At 40.3% G+C, this 27,061-nt stretch overlaps 1 protein-coding gene across 19 annotated transcripts in view; it reads right to left on the reverse strand.

Moving 5' to 3' along the window:
• The window catches only part of DMD (dystrophin), a 1,341,705-nt gene that overhangs the window by 303,447 nt on the left and 1,011,197 nt on the right, over positions 1–27,061 (reverse strand). For all 19 annotated transcript variants that reach the window (XM_075430270.1, XM_075430262.1, XM_075430225.1 and 16 more), the window contains one exon: positions 16,195–16,312. In XM_075430270.1, the coding sequence (XP_075286385.1) occupies positions 16,195–16,312 (118 nt within the window). The remainder of the gene's footprint in view (positions 1–16,194; positions 16,313–27,061) is intronic.

A 27,061-nucleotide genomic window follows, 5' to 3' on the forward strand; every position in this document is an offset into this window, starting at 1 on the left:
CTAACACACTACATATAGGTTTAAACTTGACATTAGGAAGCACTTCTTTACCAAGAGGGCGGTCAAACACTGGAACAGGCTTCCTAGAGCGTGGTCAGACCCCCAAGCCTGTCAGTGTTTAATAGGCATTTGGACAATGCCCTTAATAACATGCTTGAACTTGTGGTCAGCCTTGAAGTGGTCAGGCAGTTGGACTGGATGACCATTGCAGGTCCCTTCCAACTGAAATAGTCTAGTCTAGTCTGTTCTGTTCTATTGTATTCTGTTGTGCTCTATATACAGAGCTCAACATCCTACTTGCAGGAAAATAGATAAAATGGAGCAAAGAAAAGGTATCCAATGAACAGACTAAATCATTACTGTTGCTATCCTAATATCATGCTGCAATGAAGAAAGCCAAGTGTCGAAAGTGCAAAAATTCAGAGAGAATAATAATACCAGAAATGTAATCAATATTCTGCAAAATTATAGTATCTCTTCATCTGGAATGCTGCACTCATTTCTACACTTAAGAAGATAAAGCAGACATAAACATAGTCTGACACTTCCAGGAAAAATTTCCATGGCATAAGTGTTTCCTCTACTATATGCAGGTTCCCATCCAATTAAAATGTAATAAAATAAAAACTTTTCTAAATATTCTCTTTCTGGTGCTAAGTTCCATCAAGCCCAGATGCCACCACTTTCTCACCATGTATCAGACTGTTCAACATCTACTCTCTGTTGCTGTTATTCAGCGAGGGATTGTCCAGATCATTCTCTGATGGCTCATTCTCTCACCCATCATGCAATAAGGCTGCTGATAATAAAGATGAATTATGAGAAGCCAGTCTCCAGAATTTTTATGCTATTTCCCCTTCCCTCCCTTTTTGGCACAATAAAGGCTGACACAATCCTGTGAGCATTGCTGTCCACTGAACACAGACTGAAAAGCCTCAGAGCCACCATTTTCATATGCTTATGGTTCTGAAAACAGGAATAAAATACAATTCTTTGAATTATCCACAATATTTCACAAGTCACCATAGGGATGATTTGGTGTGCATAACAAAATGAAACCACCAGCTGGTGCAACCACCCACCAAAGTCTTAGGACCTCTGGCACACAGGCGAAGTATTCAGTCAGGCTGGACTCGCAAAGGAGCTTTGGGGCTGTGCAAAACACTCTTATTGTTATTGATTTATACCCAACTTAAACTAAACTAAAATCATAACAAATATTTATTGAGGACAGCCTAAGTAAAATCCGTAGGCCAAGAGTACTCCAGGGTGCTTAATCAGATTGTCTAAGAACAACTGCAGGTCCTCATATATGTTCTTTGAGTATGGCATTGATTTTAGAAAAAGAGATGGGACACAATGTACACCAAAATCTGCATTTGCCTGGTATCACTGATTATGTGGCATCTAAATTTAGCTTGTAATCTCTGCAGAGCAGGACCTTTGTTTCCTGTTTGCTCTGTAATTACCACAGAAAATTATGGTCTGGCATGAATGAATATATATTGTTCTGACACAGTTTTTAAAATAACTGTGGACATTAAACTTCGCCCATCAAAGTGTGGATGAAATGTCAGTGGACGAGTAATTTGATCACATTTTGAAAACTCTGTTTTTGAACAATTCCTTCTTTGTTATTTCCATTTATTTTCATTTTGACGAATTCGTTGCAACACCGCTAGCACAGCCCTTCTGTTTGTATCAGCATGGATAAAAAAAAAATAAAATGGATATTTTTACTGTTCACATATTTGCTTCTACTCAAATTTACACTGGCCAAAACAACAAAGACTTAGGCTTGTCATATTCAAACAAAACAGTCCAAAACAACTAGTCTTCTGAACACATATGGCAGACATAGGCTGGGAGGTAACATTATCCCACCTTATCTAGGTTAAGAACTGAACATACAAAAATTAAAACACTTTTCTGGAATCACAAAGAAAGTCTGTAGCAGATTCAGAAATTAAATCGAAGTCGTCTTCACCTCTGATGATACAAGAAATTTGCTCTTACTGTATTTTCTTTGATCCCTAATGGCAAAAACAAAACCCACATGCTCTCACGCTACCGACCTTAGGCATAAAGGGTAAGTCAGTGCTTAGAGTTTGACAGCGGACTTCCACTAGGAAGAATGAAGAATAGCAAGTATTACTTGGATGCAATCAAATGTTTCAAGGAAGGAGTAACAAAAAACCTGCTTGCTCTATTGTAGTAACCCACCTTACCAGCAGGCTGCCTCAATCTTTGCAAGCATTCTCTCTCTGCTATCCATCACAGGTATGAGGGTTTCTCTTGATAACCTGGAATTTTTTTGTTACCCTTATCTTGCCTCTTCTTTCTTTAAAATTACAGATGGAACTAAATTAATCACTAGTCCAAGTGTTAGTATTTGGGTGCCTGGTCCTGTTCCAGCTAAATGAAAACATGATTACTCATTCCCCCTTTTGTCTCCAAGGACGAAGCATTTCCATCACTTCCAAAGCACTCTGTCACTGACAAAAGTCACCCTGTGCAGGTAGCTGCCAGAGCACAGCACCTTCATTGCTGATGGCAGTGTCCCTCTCGGTCCTCTCCAAGAGGTTTCCCGCATGCGGTGCCGGAAGCAGGGCAGTGTTTCTGAGCAGAAGGCAGCCGGGCAGAGGCACAGACCTACTCCGATTCTGCTGCTGCCAGCAGCTGTGGGTTCATGAAACTTAAGAATTCAGAGATATCTCAAATGGCATCTGAGAAGCTGATAAGATCAAGCATATCTAACAAGAAAGATTATTATTTGGCTAATTTTTAAATTTTTAATTCTGGGTGGGAGGAGGCCATGAGCTGCCCTGTGCTGGTTGCACTGGGTTCCAGTGGGCTCTGAGGGCCCTGGTGCAGCTGGCACCCACCACAGCTCCCAGCAGAGAGAGGAGCCAGCCGTGCCTCTGCCCAAGCGTGCCGCGGACAGGACAGCAGCAGGCAGGGGCCGGAGTCACAGCGGAAGGCTGGTGAGGAAACGCAAAGGGAAAAAGAAAATTTTCCAAGATTTTGAGCAACTACACATTCACGGATTTTAGGGTTAAACAGTAACTTCTTTGATTGCACAGATGGACCTACACGAGGTGCTGAACCACAGTGATCAAATTTGATCAGTGGACAGGGAATTCAAATTGCTTACAAAAAGAGTCTTTGACTTTGAAAAATAATTCTTGAAGTGTAGAATGTCAATACCATCACAAATAATAGGCAGTTGTTTCCCCCTCTTTCACTTTTGGACCTTGATCATTTTGGATATTTTCTTGCAATGGAGATGGGCCACAAGGATGGCATAAGTGGTATAAATATTTTTAATGGAAAATTATTAACGCTACTCCTTCTAACACAGAAAATTGACTAAGTCTTTCCAGTATTGCTCAAAGAGAATACCAATTCCTTTCTGATTACCTGGCCACTACACAAGTCAATGTAACATTCTTCTACCACTGACAAGATATAAATGAAACCTCTTTTGCATTTACTATTTTCATGTTTTAAAGTATTTTATATAAATGTTAATTAACATTTGTAAAATACAATTGAATCTAATTTTGAAATCAAATGTAATTAAACCCACATTTTTTGCTGGACAGGACACACTAAATAGGAAGTCTCACATTAGATACTGTTAAATATGTTGAAAACTGAAATAATTCAGTGCTTGCTTTCCTGAAGAATTACAAATTTTTGGCAGTTTTAGTGAGTTAAGTGTTTCAAAAAATTATGTTAACATTGCTGTAATTGTTTAACATATGAAAGAAAGACTTTGTATGCTGAGAAGTACTCTCATTTTACTTCACATTTACATACTATTACATTCTTAAATATTCTTCAGAAGGACATGGTACTAACAATTTAGGAGACAACAGAATAAATGAGTAAGACCGGCAATCTCATCCTGTGTGGCAGTTCCTTACCTTCCCTTTATATTTTGCTTATAACACTCCTGCAAGTAATTTTGCTTCTTTCTGAAGCTCCTGAGACACTGGTATCGTTACACTAAACAAAGCAAGCTCCTTCAAATTAGTTTTCTATGAGTGTTAAAGATTTTCACAAAGACATTAGGAACAAAGGCAGGTAGTTACACACAAACAGTCTGTTAAAATAGGACTCCCTTTGAGCATAAAAGAGGGAAAAGATGCCCCTAACAACAGCAGACAATAGTACTTGGGGAAAGGTATTGCCTGGTGACAGCCTGTAAACAAGACTGTCACTGCATGTCTGCTCATGGTACTGGGCAACACTTACTTTCACCTAATCGTTGACTGGGTAGGTTACAGATTGGGGGGGGTGTGAAGATTTACACACTTTCTCCCTCTTACTAAAATCACTTCTACCACCTCAGTCTCCGAACATTTTAAGAACAGTAGAGTAAATCACAGAATGTTAAATAGGCTTAAATTTTCTTGGCACTATGAATTAGAAGAATGTTTTTGTCTGTATTCTGACTGACCACCTCTATTGGTTAACTCAGTCCCTAAATGATGACCAACAGAGGTTAAAAAAAGACACAAAGCAGACTCAAACACCAGCTCTCCCACAATGCCATACCAAATCCTTCCCTAGGCTACAGTGGGAAATACGTTCTTCTTCTGTCAGGTGATGGCATATCCCAAATCCTTCAACCAGTTAATTTCATGAATCCATGGTTACATCATACAATAATGCGTAACCTGTTCATGTGAAGTATCCACCAACCAAACCATGATTTTCTTATTCAGGGTGGGTTTTTTTTCATTTTTTTCTACTTTCCTGGGCCTACTCAAAATTATTTAAAGGCTTTTTAAAAAAAAATATTTCTGTATCAGTCTTTCTGAAAGCTCTCTACCTGCAGCACAGCCTTACACTCCTCACTGAACTTTATCTCTGGTGTTCACAAGCTCACAACGATCAGACAGCTCACCTTGTGGTCATATTTCCTGATGAGAGATATGGTCAGCCTTTCTGCTCTTCTAGATTTTTTGGAGGATAGATGACAAGATTTTACTAACACTTATGATTTGGGCAAAATTAAGTGCCTCTACTCAACACAGAAGTCCAGGGTGCCTGTTCTCCAACACAGCCTGATTTCTAGGAACATAAACCTTAGGAGAATGTTCTTATCTATTTAGAAGTACCTGGTATAGAACTAGCCAGCTGTGTTCTGCCTGAATTACCACACAGCACAAAGTTTACCATAGAATGGTTCGCGTTGGAAGGGACATCTACTCCAATGCCCCTGAAACGAGCAACGAGATCTTCATATAGAGCAGGTTGCTCAGAGCCCCATCCAACCTGGCCTTGATTGTTTACAGGAATGGGGCACCTACCACCTCTCTGGGCAACCTATTCCAGTGTTTCACCACCCTCACTGTAAAAAAAATTCTTCCTTAGATCTAGTTTAAATCTACCCTCTTTTACTTTAAAACCACTACCCCTTGTCCTATTGCAATTTAGTAATTAACTCTCTTTACAGGCTTGAGAAGGTAAGCGAGCTCTGAGCAAGCCGCCAGCACTGCTATCACCTAATGTACTTATCAGCTCTGGTGTTACCAAAAAAGCTGTGCCACTTTTACTCGAGAATGTAACCAGAAATGGAGGAAGGCCACCTTGTAGTCTCACATCCTTTTTGGGAGCATTCAACACCTGAAGTAGGCAGTTTAGAACTTGCTCTTTGTCCACTGAGCCATATGCTTCTAGTACACATAGCCTGAAAAGTGATATGTAACTGTAATTCCATGATCACGCAGACATTTCTGGGGCATGTTATTCCCATGTTCTTAAAGGGCAACCCTCCTCACTGTTCCAAAATAACTACAAACTGCTTCTTAAAATGTCCCACAACTTTCTTCTAAAACCTGTAGCAGCAAATTTGTGCCAAGGAAGTAGCCGAGGTATGCTTCTCAGTAATGTGCTCTCCCTTTCAGAACTGTCGTTTTATCTTCTTATTGCGTTTCTTTAACAACCAATGATTTCTCCCATTCTTCATTTCCATGACATAGAGTTCTTATAAGAAAAACAAGGTTTCAGCTGTGAAGTACATCAGGTTGAATAATAAACTCTGCATCTTTATCACATAGAAAAGCTATCACTCAGGTTCTTGAGAAGTTCTTAAAACACGTGGAATCCAGAGAATAGAATACTGGGATTTAGTCAATAATTGAACTTCAAAATATCAACAAGATAACTGGGCGAACTGTATACAAGTACAGTTTTCTCTTACACTTTTCTTTTACAGACTTGGTAACTAGGTGTTTTACTACTGGATGACAGATTCCAGATTGTATGAATTTTTTTTTTCAACTGGTAAACTCTTTGTTTATATTCAGTAGCTCTACGAGAAAACCACATGGATGGCAGTACAATGGAGATGGCTATTTTATTAAGAGTTCTCTGTCGAGAACAACAGTACAGCCGTAATTCCCTGGGGAGTTTCCATACATTTTGTTGTGAAAGTGATGACAAGTTGATGATTTTGCCGTAAAACTGCCAAATACAGCAAGTTATTCAATAAAGGCATTGTTATGGAGTGGCACAGAGACACTCAGAGTCTTCTAAGATTAGTTCAAGCGCAGCTTTCCTAACAACCAATTATAAAATATAGCTTTTCTTTCTTCAAAAAACAAACAAAACAAAAGAACAAAAAACAAACCACAAAACCAAAACAACTCTTCTGAAGACACCCTCTATAAATTATTCATACACTTGTGGACTTGATTTTAAAACCTGCCATATAAAATTTCAGAAGGAAACTTTTGGTATAGATGTGCAATTCTTGATCAAAATAATCTTCTTTGAAATGCTAGTATTTATTGCTATTATTTATGTATTTAATGTAGTAGAACTTAATTAACTTCTCCAGTGATATTTTGAGAGTTCACCACGTTTCACACAATTGCTGAAGAAAGATGTGTGCTATTTTGGCTTCGTATAATCTTAAAAGGGAGATTCTTTGGTCAGTGAGAGATTATTTCTTCATAGAGGTCTATAAATATTCATTTTTATACCTCTTCTACCACTTACACAGCCAGAAACCACATTACAAAATTGGGATGTAAATCACTAGCAAAGTAAAACCACAGAAAGGTTATTCACCATTATCTTTGCATGTGTGTGAACACAGCAGTAGGAAAGCCTGCTATTTAAAGTTTCTTACATTTCCAGATCTAGCAAGATCTAATATAGCTTTAGTAATTAATTCAGTATTTCTGATTCTAAGACTGTAAATTTGTTTTTATTATCTCTCAGTATATTTCTATACTGACTTGTTACTGGCTTTATGTATTCGGTACATAGGAACTGATGGAAAATTAAAGGAATTTTCAAAGTTTAATTACTTCATTACATTCAAAGTTGCTTATAAACTCATTCAGTTTAAAGAAATAACATTTTCATCAGCAGTAAAGCAAAGTGCTTCAGAGCTGTGATACTTTATGTAGAGAAAAATGTTATTGTACAGCATATGGTTCTGTTAGAATAGGATACTTTATCGAAGGCATTAAAAGAGCAGAGAGGTATCTTGCTTTGTCCCATAACTTCACCCCAAGACTAAACGTAATTATAATTCTTATGTATTCTGTAACATATAAGTTGTAAACAAAATATGATTTACATAGAATAAAAAGACATTTGTGCATAACATTACGTAAACATAACACAAGTTGTACTTTATAGAGCCAAGTTTTTCTTTATATAGAGTAGTGCCTGCAGTTTCATATAGAAAATGACATAAGGGTGGGGAAAACCAGTTCAAAGGAAACAGTTCCCTTGTATGAGCTTATCTTTAATTTCCAGTTTTATTTCCTAAAAAAGAGACTAAGCCTATGCAATACTACAACAATTCTGTTGAAGAATAATCTCATGATCATTGACTTTTTTGCAGTTCTTCATAGAGCTTGTCTAACAAATTTCTTTTTATTTTCTTGATCTTGTATAAAATGTTTACCTTGTTTGTTTTCATAAATATCTTTAAAAGGCAATAATGGTTTCTAAAAATAAATTTAGACTTTAATGAGCATAATATACGTATTTCTGCAAGCAGAATGACTTAAGAGTTACCAAAGTTAGCACAGAAGCCAGAACCTTCAGGGTTTTAATTCTAGTTGATGGCACACTGATGCATCCTGTGACCAAGAATGCAGCTATCTTGTACAGTAGCTGTGAGTCTCATTTAGTATTTATACTATATTTGTCCAGTGCCATTGGCCAGATGATTGTGTTGGGTATTCTTACCAGCACCTTAACAGCAAAAGGCAATGAACAACATATTAACACAAATTAGCTCATCCTCTCAGCTTTCTACTTCTCAAAGTGTGAGATCCCACGCTTCAGCCCGGGAAGAGGTATTGCGCTGAGTGTAGTCGGGTCTCTCGGCTCCTACGTGACAGACCAGCGCAGCGCAGCCCCGCTCTCGCTTTCCTTCATGATGGATCTCATGCACTTGGCACCTGACAGCGTGACATTACAGAAGGCTGCATGCGAGAGTGGTACCGAGCTGCTGCAGGGGAGTGTGAATGGCACAGTGCTGACGCTCAGGTCATGAAACTGGATAGGTTTGAATCAGTACTTATAACTGCTACGACATAACCGTGGTAACCTGTTTGTATTCATGAAGCAGGGAAAAAGCAACTGGAAATGGGGAACAGTCTGCAGGTGAGGCAGATAGGGTGGACTTGCAGCAGGGCTCTGGTGCAGGGGATGCTCCCTAGGCCTTAGCAAGAGGAGCAGGTTCTCCGGTCCAGGGTTCAGCCTTAGCTGCGAGCCAGATTCCCCGGGGATGGACTTGAGGACAACGCTCTGGATGCAGTAGGCTGGGCTCAGCATGCGCTGGACTGCAAGCCAGAACAACTGCACTAGGTGGGAGCACTGCACAGCACAGCAGGCCTCAGAGGAGTTGTGTGAGCCAGCACCCCAGCAGTGCTGGGACAAGGAGAGTCTTCCCATGCTCAGGACAGCACAGCAGGGTGGGAGGGGTGAACTACCCCCACGGCAGCTGCAGCAAGAACAAGTGGATCCTGTCTGTACAGGTATTTAGCAGGCCTAATTCAAATCAAAGAGAGCAATCTCCATCTTATTCGTATGACATACAGGTGGAAAAAAATCATGCAACTAAAAATATAAAAAATACTGTTGTTCCTGCAAAGAAGTACTTTAGGTGACAGTATTCCACATCTGGCATAGTTTCAGAAAAATCTTAGCTGTCACATTGCATAAAGTCTTAGCATTTTTTTTCCCTAGAAATATCATAAGTGCCTTAAAACTCAAAAGTAATAAATATCTCTTGAATAGTGTTTAATAATACCTACAATTTTACAAATATAAACTAACTAAGCATGGAAACGGGTCCCTGCTCAGGGGGACAAGCGAATCTCCCCCTGGCCTCCCTCACCTGTCCAGTTGCCCTTAAGCAACAGATACGGGGCTCTGGAATGTGAGGGACCGGCCACAGAGGATGTGGGTGAAGGTGAAGCTGCATCCAGGGGGTTGCCTAGAACGAGTCAGACAGCCCCACGTATTACGACTGCCTCAACTAAGAAAAAAAGGAGGGTCATTGTCATAGGTGATTCCCTTCTGAGGGGAACAGAGGGCCCGATCTGCCGACCGGACCCATCCCAAAGGAAAATCTGCTGCCTCCCTGGGGCCCGGGTTAGGGATGTTGCGAAGAAACTCCCTGGTCTGGTGAGGCCTACTGATTACTGCCCCCTCTTGGTAACGCAGGTTGGCGGGGACGAGACAGCAGAAAGAAGTCCCAAGGCCATCAAAAGGGACTTCAGGGCACTGGGGTGACTGGTTGAGGGATCAGGGGCGCAGGTGGTGTTTTCCTCCATCCCATCAGTGGCAGGGGACAGCACTGAAAGGGGCAGGAAAACTCACCTGGTTAACAGGTGGCTCAGGGACTGGTGCCATCGGTCAAATTTTGGCTTCTTTGATCATGGGGAGGTGTACACAGCACCGGGCCTGCTGGCGACAAGTGGAACTCAGCTATCTCAAAGGGGAAAAAGAATTCTTGGCCACGAGCTGGCGGGGCTCATTGAGAGGGCTTTAAACTAGGTTCGAAGAGGGAAGGGGATATTGCCCAGCTCACTAGGAATGAGCCTAGGCTTGGAGTGCCAAGGCCAGGGGTGAGATTGACAGCCCAGCTCAAGTGTGTTTACACCAATGCACATAGCATGGGCAATAAACAGGAAGAGCTGGAAGCCATTATACAGCAGGACGGCTACGACTTGGTCGCCGTCACAGAAACGTGGTGGGACAAGTCGCATGACTGGCATGCTGTCATAGATGGCTACAGACTCTTTAGGAAAGACAGACCAACAAGGAGAGGTGGTGGAGTTGCTCTATATGTGAGGGAGCAAGTAGAATGCATTGAGCTTGGCCTGGGGGCAAATGAGGAACGAGTTGAAAGCTTGTGGGTTAGAATTAAGGGACAGGCTCATAAGGGTGACATTACGGTGGGTGTGTACTACAGGCCACCTGACCAGGAGGAGGACGTTGATGAGGCCTTCTACAGGCAGCTGCAAGCAGCCTCACAGTCACAGGCCCTGGTTCTCATGGGGAACTTCAACCACCCTGACATCAGCTGGGAAGACCACACAGCTAGGCAGGCGCAATCCAGGAGGTTCCTGCAGAGCATCGATGATAACTTTCTGATGCAAGTGGTGGAGGAACCAACAAGGAAAGGCGCGCTGCTGGACCTTGTACTAACAAACAAGGAGGGACTGGTGGAGGGTGTGAAGGTCGGAGGTAGACTCGGCTGCAGTGACCATGAAATGGTCGAGTTCAGGATCCTATGTGGAGGAAGCAAGGCAATAAGCAGGATCAAAACCTTGGACCTTAGGAGGGCTGACTTTGCCCTCTTCAAGGAGCTACTCGGAGGAATCCCGTGGGACAGGGCTCTCGAAGGCAGGGGGGTCCATGAGTGCTGGTCGCTCTTTAAACAACACTTCTTCCATGCTCAGGAGCAATGCATCCCCCTGAGAAAGAAATCAAGCAAAGGAGGCAGGAGACCTGCATGGTTAAACAAGGAGCTTCTAGCGGAGATCAGGCAGAAGAGAAAGGTCCATGGAATGTAGAAAGAGGGTCAGGCCACTTGGGAAGACTACAGAAACGTGGTGAGAGCATGCAGGGATGCGACGAGGAAGGCCAAGGCCCACCTGCAATTGAAGCTGGCAAGGGATGTCAAAAACAACAAGAAGGGCTTCTTCAACTACATCAGCAGCAAAAGGAAGGCTAGGGACAATGTGGGGCCGCTGCTGAATGAGACGGGTGTCCTGGTGACGGAGGATGCGGAGAAGGCAGAGCTACTGAATCCCTTCTTTGCTTCAGTCTTCAGTGCTAAGACTGGCCCTCAGAAATCCCAGGCCCCGGAGGTAAGAGAAGAAGCCTACAAAGAGGACGACTTTCCCTTGGTAGAAGAAGACTGTGTGAGGGATCGCTTAAGTGATCTGGACGTCCACAAATCCATGGGCCCCCATGGAATGCACCCACGACTGCTGAGGGAGCTGTCAGATGTCATTGCTGAGCCACTCTCCATCATCTTTGAGAGGTCCTGGAGGACAGGAGAGATCCCCAAGGACTGGAGAAAGGCCAATGTCACTCCAATCTTCAAAAAGGGCAAGAAGGAGGACCCAGGGAACTACAGGCCGGTCAGCCTCACCTCCATCCCGGGAAAGGTGATGGAGAAGCTTATCCTGGAGGCCATCATCAAGCAAGTGGAAGAAAAGAAGGTTATCAGGAGTAGTCAGCATGGATTCACCAAGGGGAAATCATGCCTGAACAATCTAATAGCTTTCTACGATGACATGACTGGCTGGGTAGACGAAGGGAGAGGCGTGGATGTTGTCTACCTTGACTTCAGCAAGGCTTTCGACACAGTCTCCCATGATATCCTCCTAGGGAAGCTCAGGAAGTGTGGGCTGGATGAGTGGTCGGTGAAGTGGATTGAGAACTGGCTGAATGGCAGAACTCAGAGGGCTGTCATCAGCGGCGCTGAGTCTAGTTGGAGGCTGGTAACAAGTGGTGTCCCCCAGGGGTCAGTACTGGGCCCAGTCTTGTTTAACTTCTTCATCAACGACCTGGATGAAGAGTTAGAATGTACCCTCAGCAAGTTTGCTGATGACACCAAACTGGGAGGTGTGGTAGACACACCAGAAGGCCGTGCTGCCATTCAGCGTGACCTGGATAGGCTGGAAAGCTGGGCAGAGAGGAACCTGATGAGGTTCAACAAAGCCAAATGCAGGGTCCTGCACCTGGGGAGGAACAACCTCATGCACCAGTACAGGCTTGGGGTGGACCTGCTGGAGAGCAGCTCTGCGGAGAGGGACCTGGGCGTCCTGGTGGACGACAGGTTAACCATGAGCCAGCAGTGTGCTCTGGCTGCCAAGAAAGCCAATGGAATCCTGGGGTGCATTAAGAAGAGTGTGGCCAGCAGGACGAGGGAGGTTCTCCTTCCCCTCTACACTGCCCTGGTGAGGCCTCATCTGGAGTACTGTGTCCAGTTCTGGGCTCCCCAGTTCAAGAAAGATGAAGAGCTACTGGAGAGAGTCCAGCGGAGGGCTACAAGGATGATGAGGGGACTGGAACATCTCCCCTATGAGGAGAGGCTGAGGGAGATGGCCTTGTTCAGCCTGAAGAAGAGAAGGCTGCGAGGGGACCTAATAAATGCTTATAAGTATCTGAAGGGTGGGTGTCAGGAGGATGGGACCAAGCTCTTTTCAGTGGTGCCCAGTGACAGGACAAGGGGCAATGGGCACAAACTGAGGCACAGGAAGTTCCATCCGAACATGAGGAAGAACTTCTTCCCTCTGAGGGTGACGGAGTACTGGAACAGGCTGCCCAGGGAGCTTGTGGAGTCTCCTTCTCTGGAGATATTCAAGACCTGCGTGGACAAGGTCCTGTGCAGCCTGCTGTAGGTGACCCTGCTTCGGCAGGAGGGTTGGACTAGATGACCCACAGAGGTCCCTTCCAACCCCTACCATTCTGTGATTCTGTGAATCTGATAGCTTTCTACGATGACATGACTGGCTGGGTAGATGAAGGGAGAGCCGTGGATGTTGTCTGCCTCGACTTCAGCAAGGCTTTCGACACAGTCTCCCATGATATCCTCCTAGGGAAGCTCAGGAAGTGTGGGCTGGATGAGTGGTTGGTGAAGTGGATTGAGAACTGGCTGAATGGCAGAACTCAGAGGGCTGTCATCAGCAGCGCTGACTCTAGTTGGAGGCTGGTAATAAGTGGTGTCCCCCAGGGGTCAGTACTGGGCCCAGCCTTGTTTAACTTCTTCGTCAACGACCTGGATGAAGAGTTAGAATGTACCCTCAGCAAGTTTGCTGATGACACCAAACTGGGAGGTGTGGTAGACACACCAGAAGGCCGTGCTGCCATTCAGCGTGACCTGGATAGGCTGGAAAGCTGGGCAGAGAGGAACCTGATGAGGTTCAACAAAGCCAAATGCAGGGTCCTGCACATGGGGAAGAACAACCTCATGCACCAGTACAGGCTTGGGGTGGACCTGCTGGAGAGCAGCTCTGCGGAGAGGGACCTGGGCGTCCTGGTGGACGACAGGTTGACCATGAGTCAGCAGTGTGCCCTGGCTGCCAAGAAAGCCAATGGAATCCTGGGGTGCATTAAGAAGAGTGTGGCCAGCAGGACGAGGGTGGTTCTCCTTCCCCTCTACACTGCCCTGGTGAGGCCTCATCTGGAGTACTGCATCCAGTTCTGGGCTCCCCCGTTCAAGAAAGATGAAAAGCTACTGGAGAGAGTCCAGCGGAGGGCTACAAGGATGATGAGGGGACTGGAACATCTCCCCTACGAGGAGAGGCTGAGGGAGCTGGGCTTGTTCAGCCTGAAGAAGAGAAGGCTGCGAGGGGACCTAATAAATGCTTAGAAATATCTGAAGGGTGGGTGTCAGGAGGATGGGGCCAAGCTCTTTTCAGTGGTGCCCAATGACAGGACAAGGGGCAATGGGCACAAACTGAGGCACAGGAAGTTCCGTCTGAACATGAGGAAGAGCTTCTTCCCTCTGAGGGTGACAGAGCACTGGAACAGGTTGCCCAGAGAGGCTGTGGATTCTCCTTCTCTGGAGATATTCAAGACCCGCGTGGACAAGGTCCTGTGCAGCCTGCTGTAGGTGACCCTGCTTCGGCAGGAGGGTTGGACTAGATGACCCACAGAGGTCCATTCCAACCCATACCATTCTGTGATTCTGTGATTCTGTGATTCTGTGAATAAACTTTCAGAAATCCAGTTTTCTGCCTCAGAAGACTGGATCAAAAATGGCCCTGATCATACTTTTTTCTCCCTCCATCACAGAAACGTAGATACTGTATATTTCTGACAATAAATATTTTGCTTGTTTTAAATTTTTTTCATTAGCAACAACAGGATGATGTTAGAAGACGCTATACTACAGCAAGAGGTATTTGAAAGAACATAAATGGATATGATCTGTATCTACTGCATCATGTCGCATTTTTGTAGTCAAGTATATCGACAGGTTCAGCATAGATATTTAATTGCTAAATCACAGCAAAAATGAATATTGTATGCTTTAAGTTCAAACCCAGATAAAAATTTGGAGATTTCTAATAGATAAAAACTGAGAAATCATCTTGTAAACTACATTCACCACCCTGCTAGCCACAGATGCAAGCTTTAATGTAGTTGGGTTACCACATACTCCTTCCTGAATTAAAGTCTGATAGCTTGCTTTCTTTTTTTTTGCTGCATGAGAAACAAGTATTTACTGTACCTTAGAAGGCAATTTCACCTAAAGTGAAGTGCAGTTTTCCAACAGAACAAAATTTAGTTACGCATACAATTCAGATGAGGGCATATAGGAATTATGCTTGCATTTCATGTAAAGTCTGCAATTCTAATCTCCAGAAGACTTGTCTCAGAATTAAAAATTAAAACATACTAGAAAATACTGATGGAAGTATTGCATAAATTGACCATGAATAAGCACTGTAAAGTTAAGGTATATGTACACACTTCATCTGAATTGAACTGAGTATGTGATTCTAAAATTAATTTTCATGTCAAACACGAAAAGGTATTTATTTAATATAGAAGTACCATCCATTTATTCTCAAACTTCAAATAAAACAAAAACAGCTTGTCTGTCTCTCAGTAATATGTTTCAAGGACAGGAAAAGAATAGCAGTTAAACAATGTTATTTCACATAAGATAGTCTAGACAGTATCTGTATGTGCTACTAACAACAATGCAGTCCAAACATGCAATGTGATTTTGACATATTATGGAAAGTATTTACCTGATGGAATAAAAAGAAAGAGGTAATGCGTGTGCATATATAAATATTTTTTTTTTTCATTACAGGGATATAGAAGTTTAGCCTATGTATACACCTTCATAGTCATCAGTTTCAGGGAGCAATTCCTGGTCTCCATGGGAAGATGTATAGAACAGTTTGCATTCGCCTAAAGTGAATTGGCTTGTGTCAAAGCAAATGCAAAGCACTTGGCCTGGGTCTTCTCTTAACTTCGCAGGGGTTCTCTAGGACCATAAGAAAATAATTTTTTGTAGTTTTCAGTCCTGAGTACTCATAATAGTAACTGAAGATATACGAGTCCACCAAAAAGGGCTACTTTTATAGCATGACTTTAAGGTTGTGTTTCTTCCCATAGCAAAGGGCATAAGGACATGAAAACTTCCAAGGGTGACAAGACTACACCTTCTGTAGACTTCTTCTAAAACTTAATCTATTAATTTTTCCACTTTACTCACAGATAGTTGGTTAATTCTGGAAAGGGAATCCAGAATGGAAGAACTAAGACTGATACAGAACATCATCTGACTTCTGCATCAACTGAAGGGAGATGAAAGAGGCTGCGGCTGTACTACAGGGGACGGAATTGAAAGTTTCTTACAAGCCTATGGCTATATCCTGTGAACTCTTTCTTCTTCCTCCTTGTTGAAGAAAAAAAGTATTCATTATCTGTAGTGATCACACTCTATATTTTCTACAATGTGCTTCCACTATGAAGACAAGCAATACAAAATTAAGGTGAAAAATTTGAAATATATGATCACTGACTTTCATTTACATTTCTTCTACATGAAATTTGGAAAATCTGTGTGAGAACTGTCTCCTGATGGAACTCTCCTTCTCATTGCAAATGCATAAAATGTCTGAAAAATGCTATGCTTATCAATTATCATATGATATGAGAATCACCACTTACTGCGGTCAGTAATTATTGTTCTGGCCTCTTGATTGCTTGTCTTGTTTTTTAGATTTTGTGCTGCAGTTATTAGTTCATCCAGTTGGGGACGTCTTTGTTCCAGATCCTGTAGTATTGCCTAGTCAGACACAAATACAAAAATAAAACAAAGAAAAAAGCATGTAGAGTGGTTCAAAAGACCATGCATAGGGATTTATTTTTTTCTGTCAGCTTGACAGAAAGATTGTTTGTTGTTTCAAATAACACAAAGAATTTGGTCTAGACTTTCCAAATATTGTTGTTATTCATAACAGAAAAATACCAAGTATAACTTGTAATAATAATTTTTAGAAGAACCTATAAAACTAAATATAAAATGACAATCATTCTTCATTTTTTAACCAATCAAATTATGCAAGGGTAAGCTATTTTCCCTATAAAGCTATAGAAGAATACTATTCTCTTACATTCTCTTAGATTTTACAGAGTATTTAAAAAAAGATACAGGGGTTTACATTTTTACCAGAATGGGCAGAATTTTCCTAGCAAGTCATGAAGTCTAATTAATAATGTTTATTTCTTAACATTTTAAGACTGTTCAATTACTATCTATTGGTTTAAAGCCAGTGTAAGACTGTTAATGTTGCTTTTTCTGTCCTGACATCTTAGCAGAAAAGTAATTAGCCCTCACAATAGTTTATCTGTTAGTCAAGCAGACGCATAAAGCCCAGGCAATCTGACCAGGAAGTAAGAAGTGGATCTAGCATTTCTCACAGGCAAAAAGATGGATTTCAGAATAATGAATGATAGTATTTAGGAGGTAATAAAAACTAAAATACAGCAGTTATAGATATAATGAAAATGAGAACTCAAGGAAAGTAAGGCATATAAGATTTATGCATATATTAGTTTAATTCATTTTGAAGGATTAGGGAAGAGCAAACAAGGGATCAGTTCAATGGTTTCCCGGATAAGAAGCACCCAAGCATGCATTTAAAGGACACTGAATGATCTATCAACTTCAGGTCCCTGTTGTGCTGTTTCCAGAAAAGATGCTCATTACATTTCCCAGTCTTAGGAGCTGGAAGTAGCAATATTTATTAGCAAATTATGAAGAAATTACTTTTTTCTGCCCACAGCTTTGAGTCACCAGAACAGAACAGTATGTTGTCAGATAGCTAGCTATCAGGTACAGTATATCAGCTATCAAGCTGACAACTAAGGTCAGCAGAGGATTTTTATTTTTCGGGGGTTTTATGTGGATAAAAACAGTGGTTAGATATTCTGTTAGCATGTTTACCTGGCTATTGACTTTGTGCCCCAACTATTTTATTGTCTTAAAAGTCTTCCTCCCCCCACTCCCCTTAAAATGCCTTTATTCTAAATAATCATACTTACATAATAATCATTTAGTTTAACAAGCTGACCGCACTGGATGGAGAAGACCTGCAGTCTGATCTTAAATTTGGGCCTCCAACCTGAGACTACATTTACATAATTTCACCAAGTTCAAGGTGACAGATGAAGGCCTAGTATTATTTTCTGTACAATGAGATGGACAGAAGGGCATGAGAATATCACTTCCAGTAACTACAACACATATCATCAAAAGCAAGCTAAAAGCTTCATAGAGTTTCTTTTTTGTCCAGTTACAAACTCTGGAAAAAAAAGGTGATTTTCCAGATACACATCTAGCCATACCCTCTGAAATTCTTGCCTTTAACTTCTGTATCAGAAGATCTTTGAAAATCTATTATAACTGGCTTTCTAAACTCATACCCAAAAGTTTGGATGGTACTATTTCAGTTGTATACTGATTGGATTGCATACAGAAACACGCAGTTAAAGCAGCATCTTGCACAATTAAGCAAAGAACAAATTTCTCATTAGAAGTCTCTCCTTAGTGAAAGCACTCAAGAAAAGGGAATAAAATCTACTGATGCAGTTACTACCTCTAAATATCTATGTGCCTTCAAAACTCCATTTTCTAGGAAGGCAAGTTGATGAGTGACATGAATTTTACAATAGAAAAAGCAGTTCCATTGCAGCCTAACAACATCTGCATTACGCATATTGCCAAAATGGACTGTGCAGAAGGAACATTAAAACATGTACAACTTGCTCAGATAATTGTGAGGTCTCCTAACTAACCTATCCCTTTCTCACTCCTTCCCTTACCAGAAACTGTTTAGAAGAGGAAACACAAATTTAGTGATTCTAAGGTCTTACACCAACAGTGACTCTAAACTGTTTCCTAAACTTTCCTAAATATAATTTTTATATTTGATATACTGAATGATTTTTCTGATCCATCCTGAATCTCCAACCAGACATTAAGTGTTATGTTTATACCACAGAAGAAAGCTTCTGGTATATGAAATCTAGTAAGAAACAAAGCAATAGGTAAGGACTGCTCAGTAGGGATTTGCTCAGTACCAAAATGAGAGAATGGAACTGATGTACGCCCAAGTGCTGTACGGAACAATTCACCCGCAAGACCCATCCACAATTCCTGCACTGGACACTCTGGAAAACGAGCAATGCCTCTTTAAAGTGAGTCTTGCTAGCTCTGTTTCCTCAGGGACACAGCAATCTCATCCCTATATGGACTGTGAGGACATCCTTCCCTCGTCATTTAATGTGAATAAAATTACTTTCTGCCAGACGCGCTAGCGTGTATTTTTGAAAGGTCAAAAGGACATCTTAAGAACCTTATACTACGAACAGATCTGAAGATTCTTAGACCTATCAGGAGATAATAATACTTAATTATAGAATAGATGGGGTTTTTCTTAGTCTTAGAAAGGTAACCACTCAGAATAAGGAAAAAAAAAAGTTCCTCAAATTAACATATTTTTAATTTGACTTAATACAAAGTGTCTGAGAATCTTACACAAATAATATTCTGTTTTCTTTGGTAAAATTCTATTAATTAAAATTGTTGTAAAATTGTTACAGCACTTACAGGTACAATTTCACTAGTCAGTACAATCTCAAAACTTAGTAAACATACGTTTCACGTGCACATACACATACAAAACTCTGACAGAAACTTGGATAATAATAGCTACTAAAACACATAATTTCTGAGCCTTCCCATGATTCTGTAGCATAAGAGTAAACAGCAGTCCTTGAGTTCTACATCAGGTATTATCAAATTCAGAAAAATATCTGTGACTGGATAAACTAACCATACCAACTGATTTTGTGGGTAAAAAAATTCAAATAATTATGCCAGGAAGATAAGTGCTTTGATGAATATAAATTAAAACACTGCTAAATACAATTTTGGGGAAGAAAAAATGGAATAGTTTTAAAGTGTTAGCTGAAATTATCTAAACCAACTAACCAAATAAAAAAAACCTAAAGGCAAAACCCAGAGATGTAATTCATATACGGAAATAATTTCTAAAACTTTTACAAATTCAGACAAACATTTAATGTTGTAAAACTGGATCCTAACAGAAAGCTAAGCGGAAACTATTAGAAGATGTTACAACAGTCACGAGAAGAAAAAAAATCATTAATAGTGGCACCCTGGTGGAGGCACAGCAGATGCAACAGACCAGATGACTCTGATTCAGAATGTCAGCACACTGAAACAAATGTGCTATGTAAAAACGGTAATACAGAAATAAAAGTTATTACGAAAGCATTTTCAAAACAAATTAAACAGAAATCTATCTAGTCCCTACCAAGCCACCAAAAGCATGGGTACAAAGACTTAGGGAGTCAGCTACACTAAAGGAATTCTTCTTTTCTTTAAAAAGAAAATGTGTTCTTGTGCATATAATTTCCCTTTACTCTCATCTACCTAGTGCTCTGTGAAGGTACAATAATGTACTCTTCAAAACATTATAGACCACATATTAATCAAGAAATTTGTGTTTAATAATAAATGTAATTCTACATCAGTAAGTCAGCAGTGAAGGACCACCTACATCCATGGTCGTACAAATACATCTTTAAACCCCAAAAGAGCTTTTCTTTTTCTTCCGTATATCTATGAGTTCCGACATAGTAATGCTTGGTGACAGCACAGTACTGGAAAGATGAGATTCAGCCATCAAACCTGCCTGCAGTTTGTTAGAAAGTGATGCTATTCACTTTTAACAATCTTTTCACGTTTGTGGACAGCAGCTGCTCAAAAGAAAAATCCAATTTTCAGGTTCCTAACTTTTATGATATCTTTACACAAAATGGGGGTTGAGATATGGAACAAATTGTTTAAGTCAGCAACTGAAATAACTTGTATAAAAATTGCTAAAAAATAAACTGAAAAATTGAAACAGGTGAAGTGTGACAAATTCTTGGTAGGACTGCAAGGTTTGAGACTGAGAATTAAAATATTCTCTAGCTTTATAATGTATAGGATGCTACAGTCTGCATACTTATCACTCTAGCCATGTGTGTAGTAGTTTATATAAAAGATAGGATCTTTAAAATCTGTCCAATCTTTTTTTTTTCCTTTTTTCCTGACTTTACAGCAAGTGTTATTAAACTGGAATATCTGAATTCCAGGACGGCACCCAGTCTTAAACATTCAACTAATCATTCACTAGTGCTGATTATGGGTGTTTGCTCTTTAATGTCACAAGCAACTTTTCTCACACCAAAGCCAGGACTTCATCTCCCATTGCAGAACTTCAAACGTATAAACGAGAGTTAAGGTTGCTGCTCTACAACATTATGTATGATTGTGCCTCAGTCTGTATGTTTCTTTAAAAAGGCACTGGGTCTACTTTGTAACCATTTTACATTTTCAAGTTGAAAAACATCTCTGAAAACAAAGAAAATGCCATCAAAACATTAAAGATTTCTGAGTAAAGTAGAGCCCACAGTTCCTTTTTAGTGTTTCACTGAGGAGTTCTCTGTAGTCATAATGACAACCATGTCCCTACAATTTTTCTGTGTATTTACATGCTAGCAGTCTTATACAGTTTGCTATCTATTTTATACTTTTTTTTTACTAGGTAAGAATGCTAACACAGTGAGTGATCTGAAAAATTATGTATATTAAGAGCAAACTGGAAGCACCATTTTGTCATAAACAACCCACTGCTGAAGACTATAAATTCCCAACTGTTTGGGATGGTTTGGTCTGGCCCACCCTCAACCTTGTTTAGTGAAATGAACCAGTGGACCACAAAGAATAATTGAATGATTAATACGGGAACGTAAGAAAGCAGGAAGACATGTTTATCTTCTTATGAACATATTCCCATCTCCAAACTCACCATGATTTTCTTAGAAAAAGCATAATTCCATTAAACAGTTGTTGAGGAAATTCTTGTTCATCATTTGAAAAACTTAGACTCTAAACCTTAAACAAAAAATGAAGCAACTACTTCCTGAGCAAAATCTATAGCTATGACAACTTTTACTTAAAACAACTGAGTTTCTTAAGGCTGGTTGGTTCTCTAAATATAATGTGTTATACACACACTTAGAAAGAGAGAAAGCTTTGGAAAAAAGATTGCTAACAATTTCAGAAAATGCAGATATGCAACACCTACAATGCATCTGCATAATAAAATTGGCTTTGTTAAGTTATTCCTCCCAAGCACAATTTGAATTCGTTTTCTTGTCACTAAGCAGAAAGGGAATATGAGAGAAAATGTTCATTTACATACTCTAGATTCAAACAGAAAATTAAAAAATAATAAACATATTGTAATGCAGTGAAGTTTTCTTTTTAAAACAACTTTTATTTTAGCTATTAGCTGTTCTGTGTTTTCCCTCCAAAGCACATATAATTCCAGGAAAACAAGAAGATGTAGAATTACTATTTAGCAGTGTTGCTAAGCTGATTGGTACCTGTCAGTGAAATAAAAAAATTAAGACTAGATATTATGATTTTATTTTTCGTCAGTGACGTATGCAGCTTAAGTTTTCATAAGCACATATTTTTATACCCACTTAGGGCCCACTGAAGGACTGCCTAAGTACCTCTCACCACTGTATCAGTGAATATATCAACTCCATCAGTGATGCTGTGGGAAAGCCACCAGTGACAACTTATGAGGTGTCTCACTAGATGTATGAAAACACATCTTAAAAATTTCTGTATGCTTCTTGTGACATTCTCTCAACAAATTATGTTGGTGGCATTGTAAATATCTGAGGACTGTTTCTTCAAAACTTTTGAATTTTAGATCATACTAGGAAGTTATGACAGCAAAAATTGCAACATGCTGTTGATGTACACTAACCAAACCAAGCAGAATGGGGAGTGCTTAATTCAAATCTCCATGCTTTGAACAACAATGTGAGGTGATGGCAATGGCTGGAGCTAAGATAACTCTAATCCTCTCTCTTCCTCCCCTGCTCCCCATTTGTCTACAGAAAAGGACATTGTAAGCAGGTATTGCAAGATCTCTAGGAAAGGTGACGGAACAGCAGCAGAGAAAAAAAGCCTTAAAAACATGAGATCACAGGGAAATCAACTATACTGCTGCAGAACGGCAGGAAGCAGATACCCTTCTACTCTTCCACAAATGGGGTAGTCAGCAAGGATAAGTAGTTGCAGCATGGATCAGAGTCACAAGTAAGGTACAAGAATGAGACTTTCTGAGAGGCTAAAAGTCAGCCCAGGTCCACTGAGATTTTTCTTACTGTCCTCATTGACCACCGAGTTGGGTACCAACACTAGGAAAAAGGTGACATACACATAAGTTGCAAGACAAAGATACTATGATTTGAAGCAGGTCCAGCAAGGCAGGATGTGTCCTACCCTTAGAAGTAAAAAGGTGTAAGCAAAGAAAAGTTCAGCCTGCAGCTGAAGAGATCTTTCAGACTAGGAAAATAGACCGCAGAGATGTAAGGATGCAATGCACTAGATCTCTTGTAGAGTGATCTCCAGTTAACACGTTAGAGGCAGCTACCCAGATGTGAAGTTAAAGAAGACTAAATTTGGATATGTGATATGAACAATAATGCTGTAGACATTTCACACTCATTTAAAATATTCATACCATCCATTACTTGCTGTAAACGATAAAAAAGAAAGAGAAAAAATCTGTCACAAGGAGATCAGTTTATACCAACTCAAGATGAAGGAAGTGACCAAAGGAGCTTGATGAGACAAGAGAAGCCTTACCTTGCTAAACTTGGACTTTCTGAACCTACTCTTTTTCAGGAGAAAAATAATATATAAAGAGGGGCAAAGCTTTCCAAAATCTTTGCAAAGTTTGTCCGTGTGTTTAGAAGAATTTACAATGGCATGTTTTTGCTGAGCTAACCTGTAACTCAGTACCTCACTTTTATGCTGGTATCCCAGAAAAGATGTGTTTAAGGTACAGAAAGGATCTAAGTTGTCCATATGGTCCAAGGAACCTATAACATCACAAGGAATTGAAAGAATGCTATACTAAAAATAAGCATCTAAAAATTAAATTTAACTTTTTCTTAACAGCTACTATGGCGCTTACACTACAATAAATGGAGTGAGTCAGGACTGTAGCAGAAGTGGTTGACTTTCCAACTTTCCAAGGACAATTGGTAAACAAAAATCCAGAGTCTTCAAGAATGCTAAGTAGTTTGGGAAACTTAGCTACCATGTGCTAAACAGGACCACCAGACAAGATATTTTCTTGACAGACTACGTCATTTTTATGATAACGTATAGTAACATGTTCAAAACTGATACACTGGCAACTATGCCAGACACCATCTACGGGAAAACAAGCACTGAACAGAGGGACACTACATAGGAAGCATGCTGTCTATGTTATTTTGTGCATATGGTGCTTATCCAGGAAGAGGGTCAAACCATCAGCAGCTTGCTTTTTGTAACTGAGATATCTTGATGGACTGCACTGGAGTCCATCCGGGGGACAGGATGGAGAGAAGATGGAGAGGAGACAAGGAAAAGATTACAGCTTAACATGGTTTGTGAATGAATCGGTTTGAGATAAAAGGAATCAACTCTACTACAGCCATTGCCAGAAAAAAGGAATAAAGCAAAAGATATATCTGTAACAAGTGGAACAACACGCAAAGATTCGGGTGTTTGGCTATAATGAGATCCATTCAACTCGAGGAACACACTGATAAATCACTTGTAAGAACTCCAGACTGAAACAGCATTACAGCTCTAAGAGTAAATCTGAGTATACGTGAATTGTGTACGAAACAACAGCCTTTTGCCTCCACACAATGTGGCTGTTCAATACCACTTTTCTTTGCAATAACGTACAAGCACCAAAACAATCAGGCAAAATTATTCCAGGGTATCTTATGACCTTTCGGGCAATCACAGTAAATAACTTAATGGATGGAAACCAATGTTAGGAGCTACAGAGCTTCCCCACTTTCTACATTAGTCAGCAGAACCAAAGTGTCTCAGCACATAGCTACTATTTGTGGAAGGTGAATTTGCAAAATTTGCTATTTTATTTCTCCTAGCTAGCAAATGGTTTTCTGACTAAGGATTTTTCCACTGCACTTACAAATGTGTATTACCAAGAAAACTGAGGACAGCCGTTCTGTTTCTGAAAGCTGCAAGTATAGTTTTTTCTTTATTGTTTCTTGAGATGGTGGTGGTAGTGAATTCCTTTCATCTGAGACTGATCCAGTGAAAAATGTACTTGTCAAAGCACTTCAAAAGCAAAGTTACAGGTTCTTTACCGTGTCAAGTTTTTAAACAGAAGATATGTTTACCTTGCATAAAATAGCCTTGAGTAGACATAATATGTTATTAATATAAGCAAATAAGCAGGTATTTTTTAGTTATCTTTTTTAAAAATTTAAGAAAATAACTAACATTTTCATGGAGAAGGAAAGCTAACAGCTTGACTAAAGATGCTCCCCTAATTATATAATTTTATTGGGAAAAGTTTAGCCTGAATCAATTTTATGCTCTGAAAAAAACCACAGAATGACATCCTCAGTTTCTGCTAGAGCCTCTGGAAATCCTTGATTACTTTTACCGGAAGTTTTCTCCAGTTATAGCAAGTAAATAACAACTAAGAAGAATAAAATGGATAGGCACAACACCATTTGCCAGATAAGTTTTTCTTTAGTACCTTGCAACACTAGAAGTTTTTCTCAAGAATAAGGTACAATGAAGAAAGAGCATTTCATCTGGTTTGTTCGGGTTTGCTTTCGGAAAAGAAAACAAAAGCTGTTACACCAATTGTTTCTTACAGTGAATTTAATATTATTTAGCTCTGTGTGTGTGTACAGAGGGCGGGCAGGGAAGATGTTTCTTATCTACTGTATCTGATAAGAAATGTTGGAATAACTTTTGTCCAAATCTAGTAACTTGGATGCTTATCTTTATTCATATCTCAGTGTCATTCTGAAAGTCGAGAACCATACAAAGTAACAAGCCTAGTTCGGGTACCTAAACCTTTTTGGTATATTCAGGAAGGTTTTACTCCTAAAGCTATAGTTCTCCCTTTCGTTTTTGTTTTCATTTTTTTTGCTTTGTTGTGCTTGTTTATTTGTTTTACTTCTAGTTTTTATTCCCCCATATTTCCTTAACTGTGTACTTAATAAAGTTTGTTTGTTTTACTTCTAGTTTTTATTCCCCCATATTTCCTTAACTGTGTACTTAATTAAGGCCAGAAATAACACAGAAGGTAAAGGTAGAAACCTGAAAAATTCTGATGTTGTTCATATTTCATTAACAGTGAAGGAAGGAAGCAAATGTATATAACGTGGATATTGCAAGTCCAGCAAAAACAATTCATTTAAAAGATAGTGGGGATTATGAAGACAAAAGAGTGGTGTACAGTAAAAATGTGTTATTAAAAGTTTGGACTGGGAAAGAATTAGTTATAACTAATTTCAAAGGGGAAAACTGAAGTTCTCAATTGCCAGCAACAGTTAGTAAATTATTAATATCATCTTGTCTTGGTAGTGTTACAGAGACAACAGTCTTTCAAAAATACTGTATTTAACGCTCAAAAACCATAATTTGCCCTTCATGATGTAAGAAGCTACGGTTAGGTTGAGAAACAGATGCAAGTGCTGCACACTTCAGCATCACTACATGTAGCTAAAGTGGGAGCTGTAGCTGAGTTAGGTCCCCCAGTTATTTTATAGTGTGAAAAGCAGGTGGAGAGTAGATGCCTCAGGAGGGAACTCAGCCATGCGTAGGCTGTGTGGAAAGATGCCTAGCCACTGTGTGAATAGCAGAAATACACAAGCACTCCTCATCTTGTTGCAGGTGATGGGTGTCCTGGTGACAAGGGCCGGGCCCTTCCTTTCTGTTTCCTATCCTGGCACTCCTCAACCCGTTCCTGAGCAATGGTGCCAATTCAACAGCAGAGGCACAGACTAACACTGACCAGAACAGCCTGGTGCAAGGGACATTTCTGAAAAGAGGCAGATAAGAAAGACACTGAAAGCAGGTGACTCACTGCCTGGATAGATGCCTTATCCGCTAGGAAATGTATGAAGGAAAAGAAAAAGGCAGCGGCTCTTCCTCCTGCATTTCCAGTGAATGCCCTTTCGATAGCTGATGCAGAACACCTGGCAGATTAAAGCACATATTCAGTGGAGGCTGGTGAAGGAGGGCTTACTCTCAAGATGGACACTGGATTTTAAATTTCTGCAGAGCAGGTTGGAAGAGCTATTCACAGGCAGAAGCCAAACTGAAGGAGCACAGCAAACGGCACTGTTGTAGAGCTGAGTGCCAGCAGAGCTGGGCAGTGGTGTCAAGGCTGGGAGGCAATTCTGCCTCATTTTAGACTTTTCTGTGAGTTTAAGGTGCCATCCCTTGGTCATGACAGCTTCCTCCAGAGGGTAAATTTGCTCATGCTGAAGGCCACTGAAGACAATTCTCCGGTAATACTGTAACTATTAATTATGGAAACAATGGAGCTGAAAAGGCATACTGGCTAGATATTGAAGACAGAAAAGCTCAAACAGAAAAGATGTA

The sequence above is a fragment of the Opisthocomus hoazin genome, chromosome 1 (genome assembly GCF_030867145.1).
Source record: "Opisthocomus hoazin isolate bOpiHoa1 chromosome 1, bOpiHoa1.hap1, whole genome shotgun sequence".
Taxonomy (NCBI): domain Eukaryota; kingdom Metazoa; phylum Chordata; class Aves; order Opisthocomiformes; family Opisthocomidae; genus Opisthocomus; species Opisthocomus hoazin.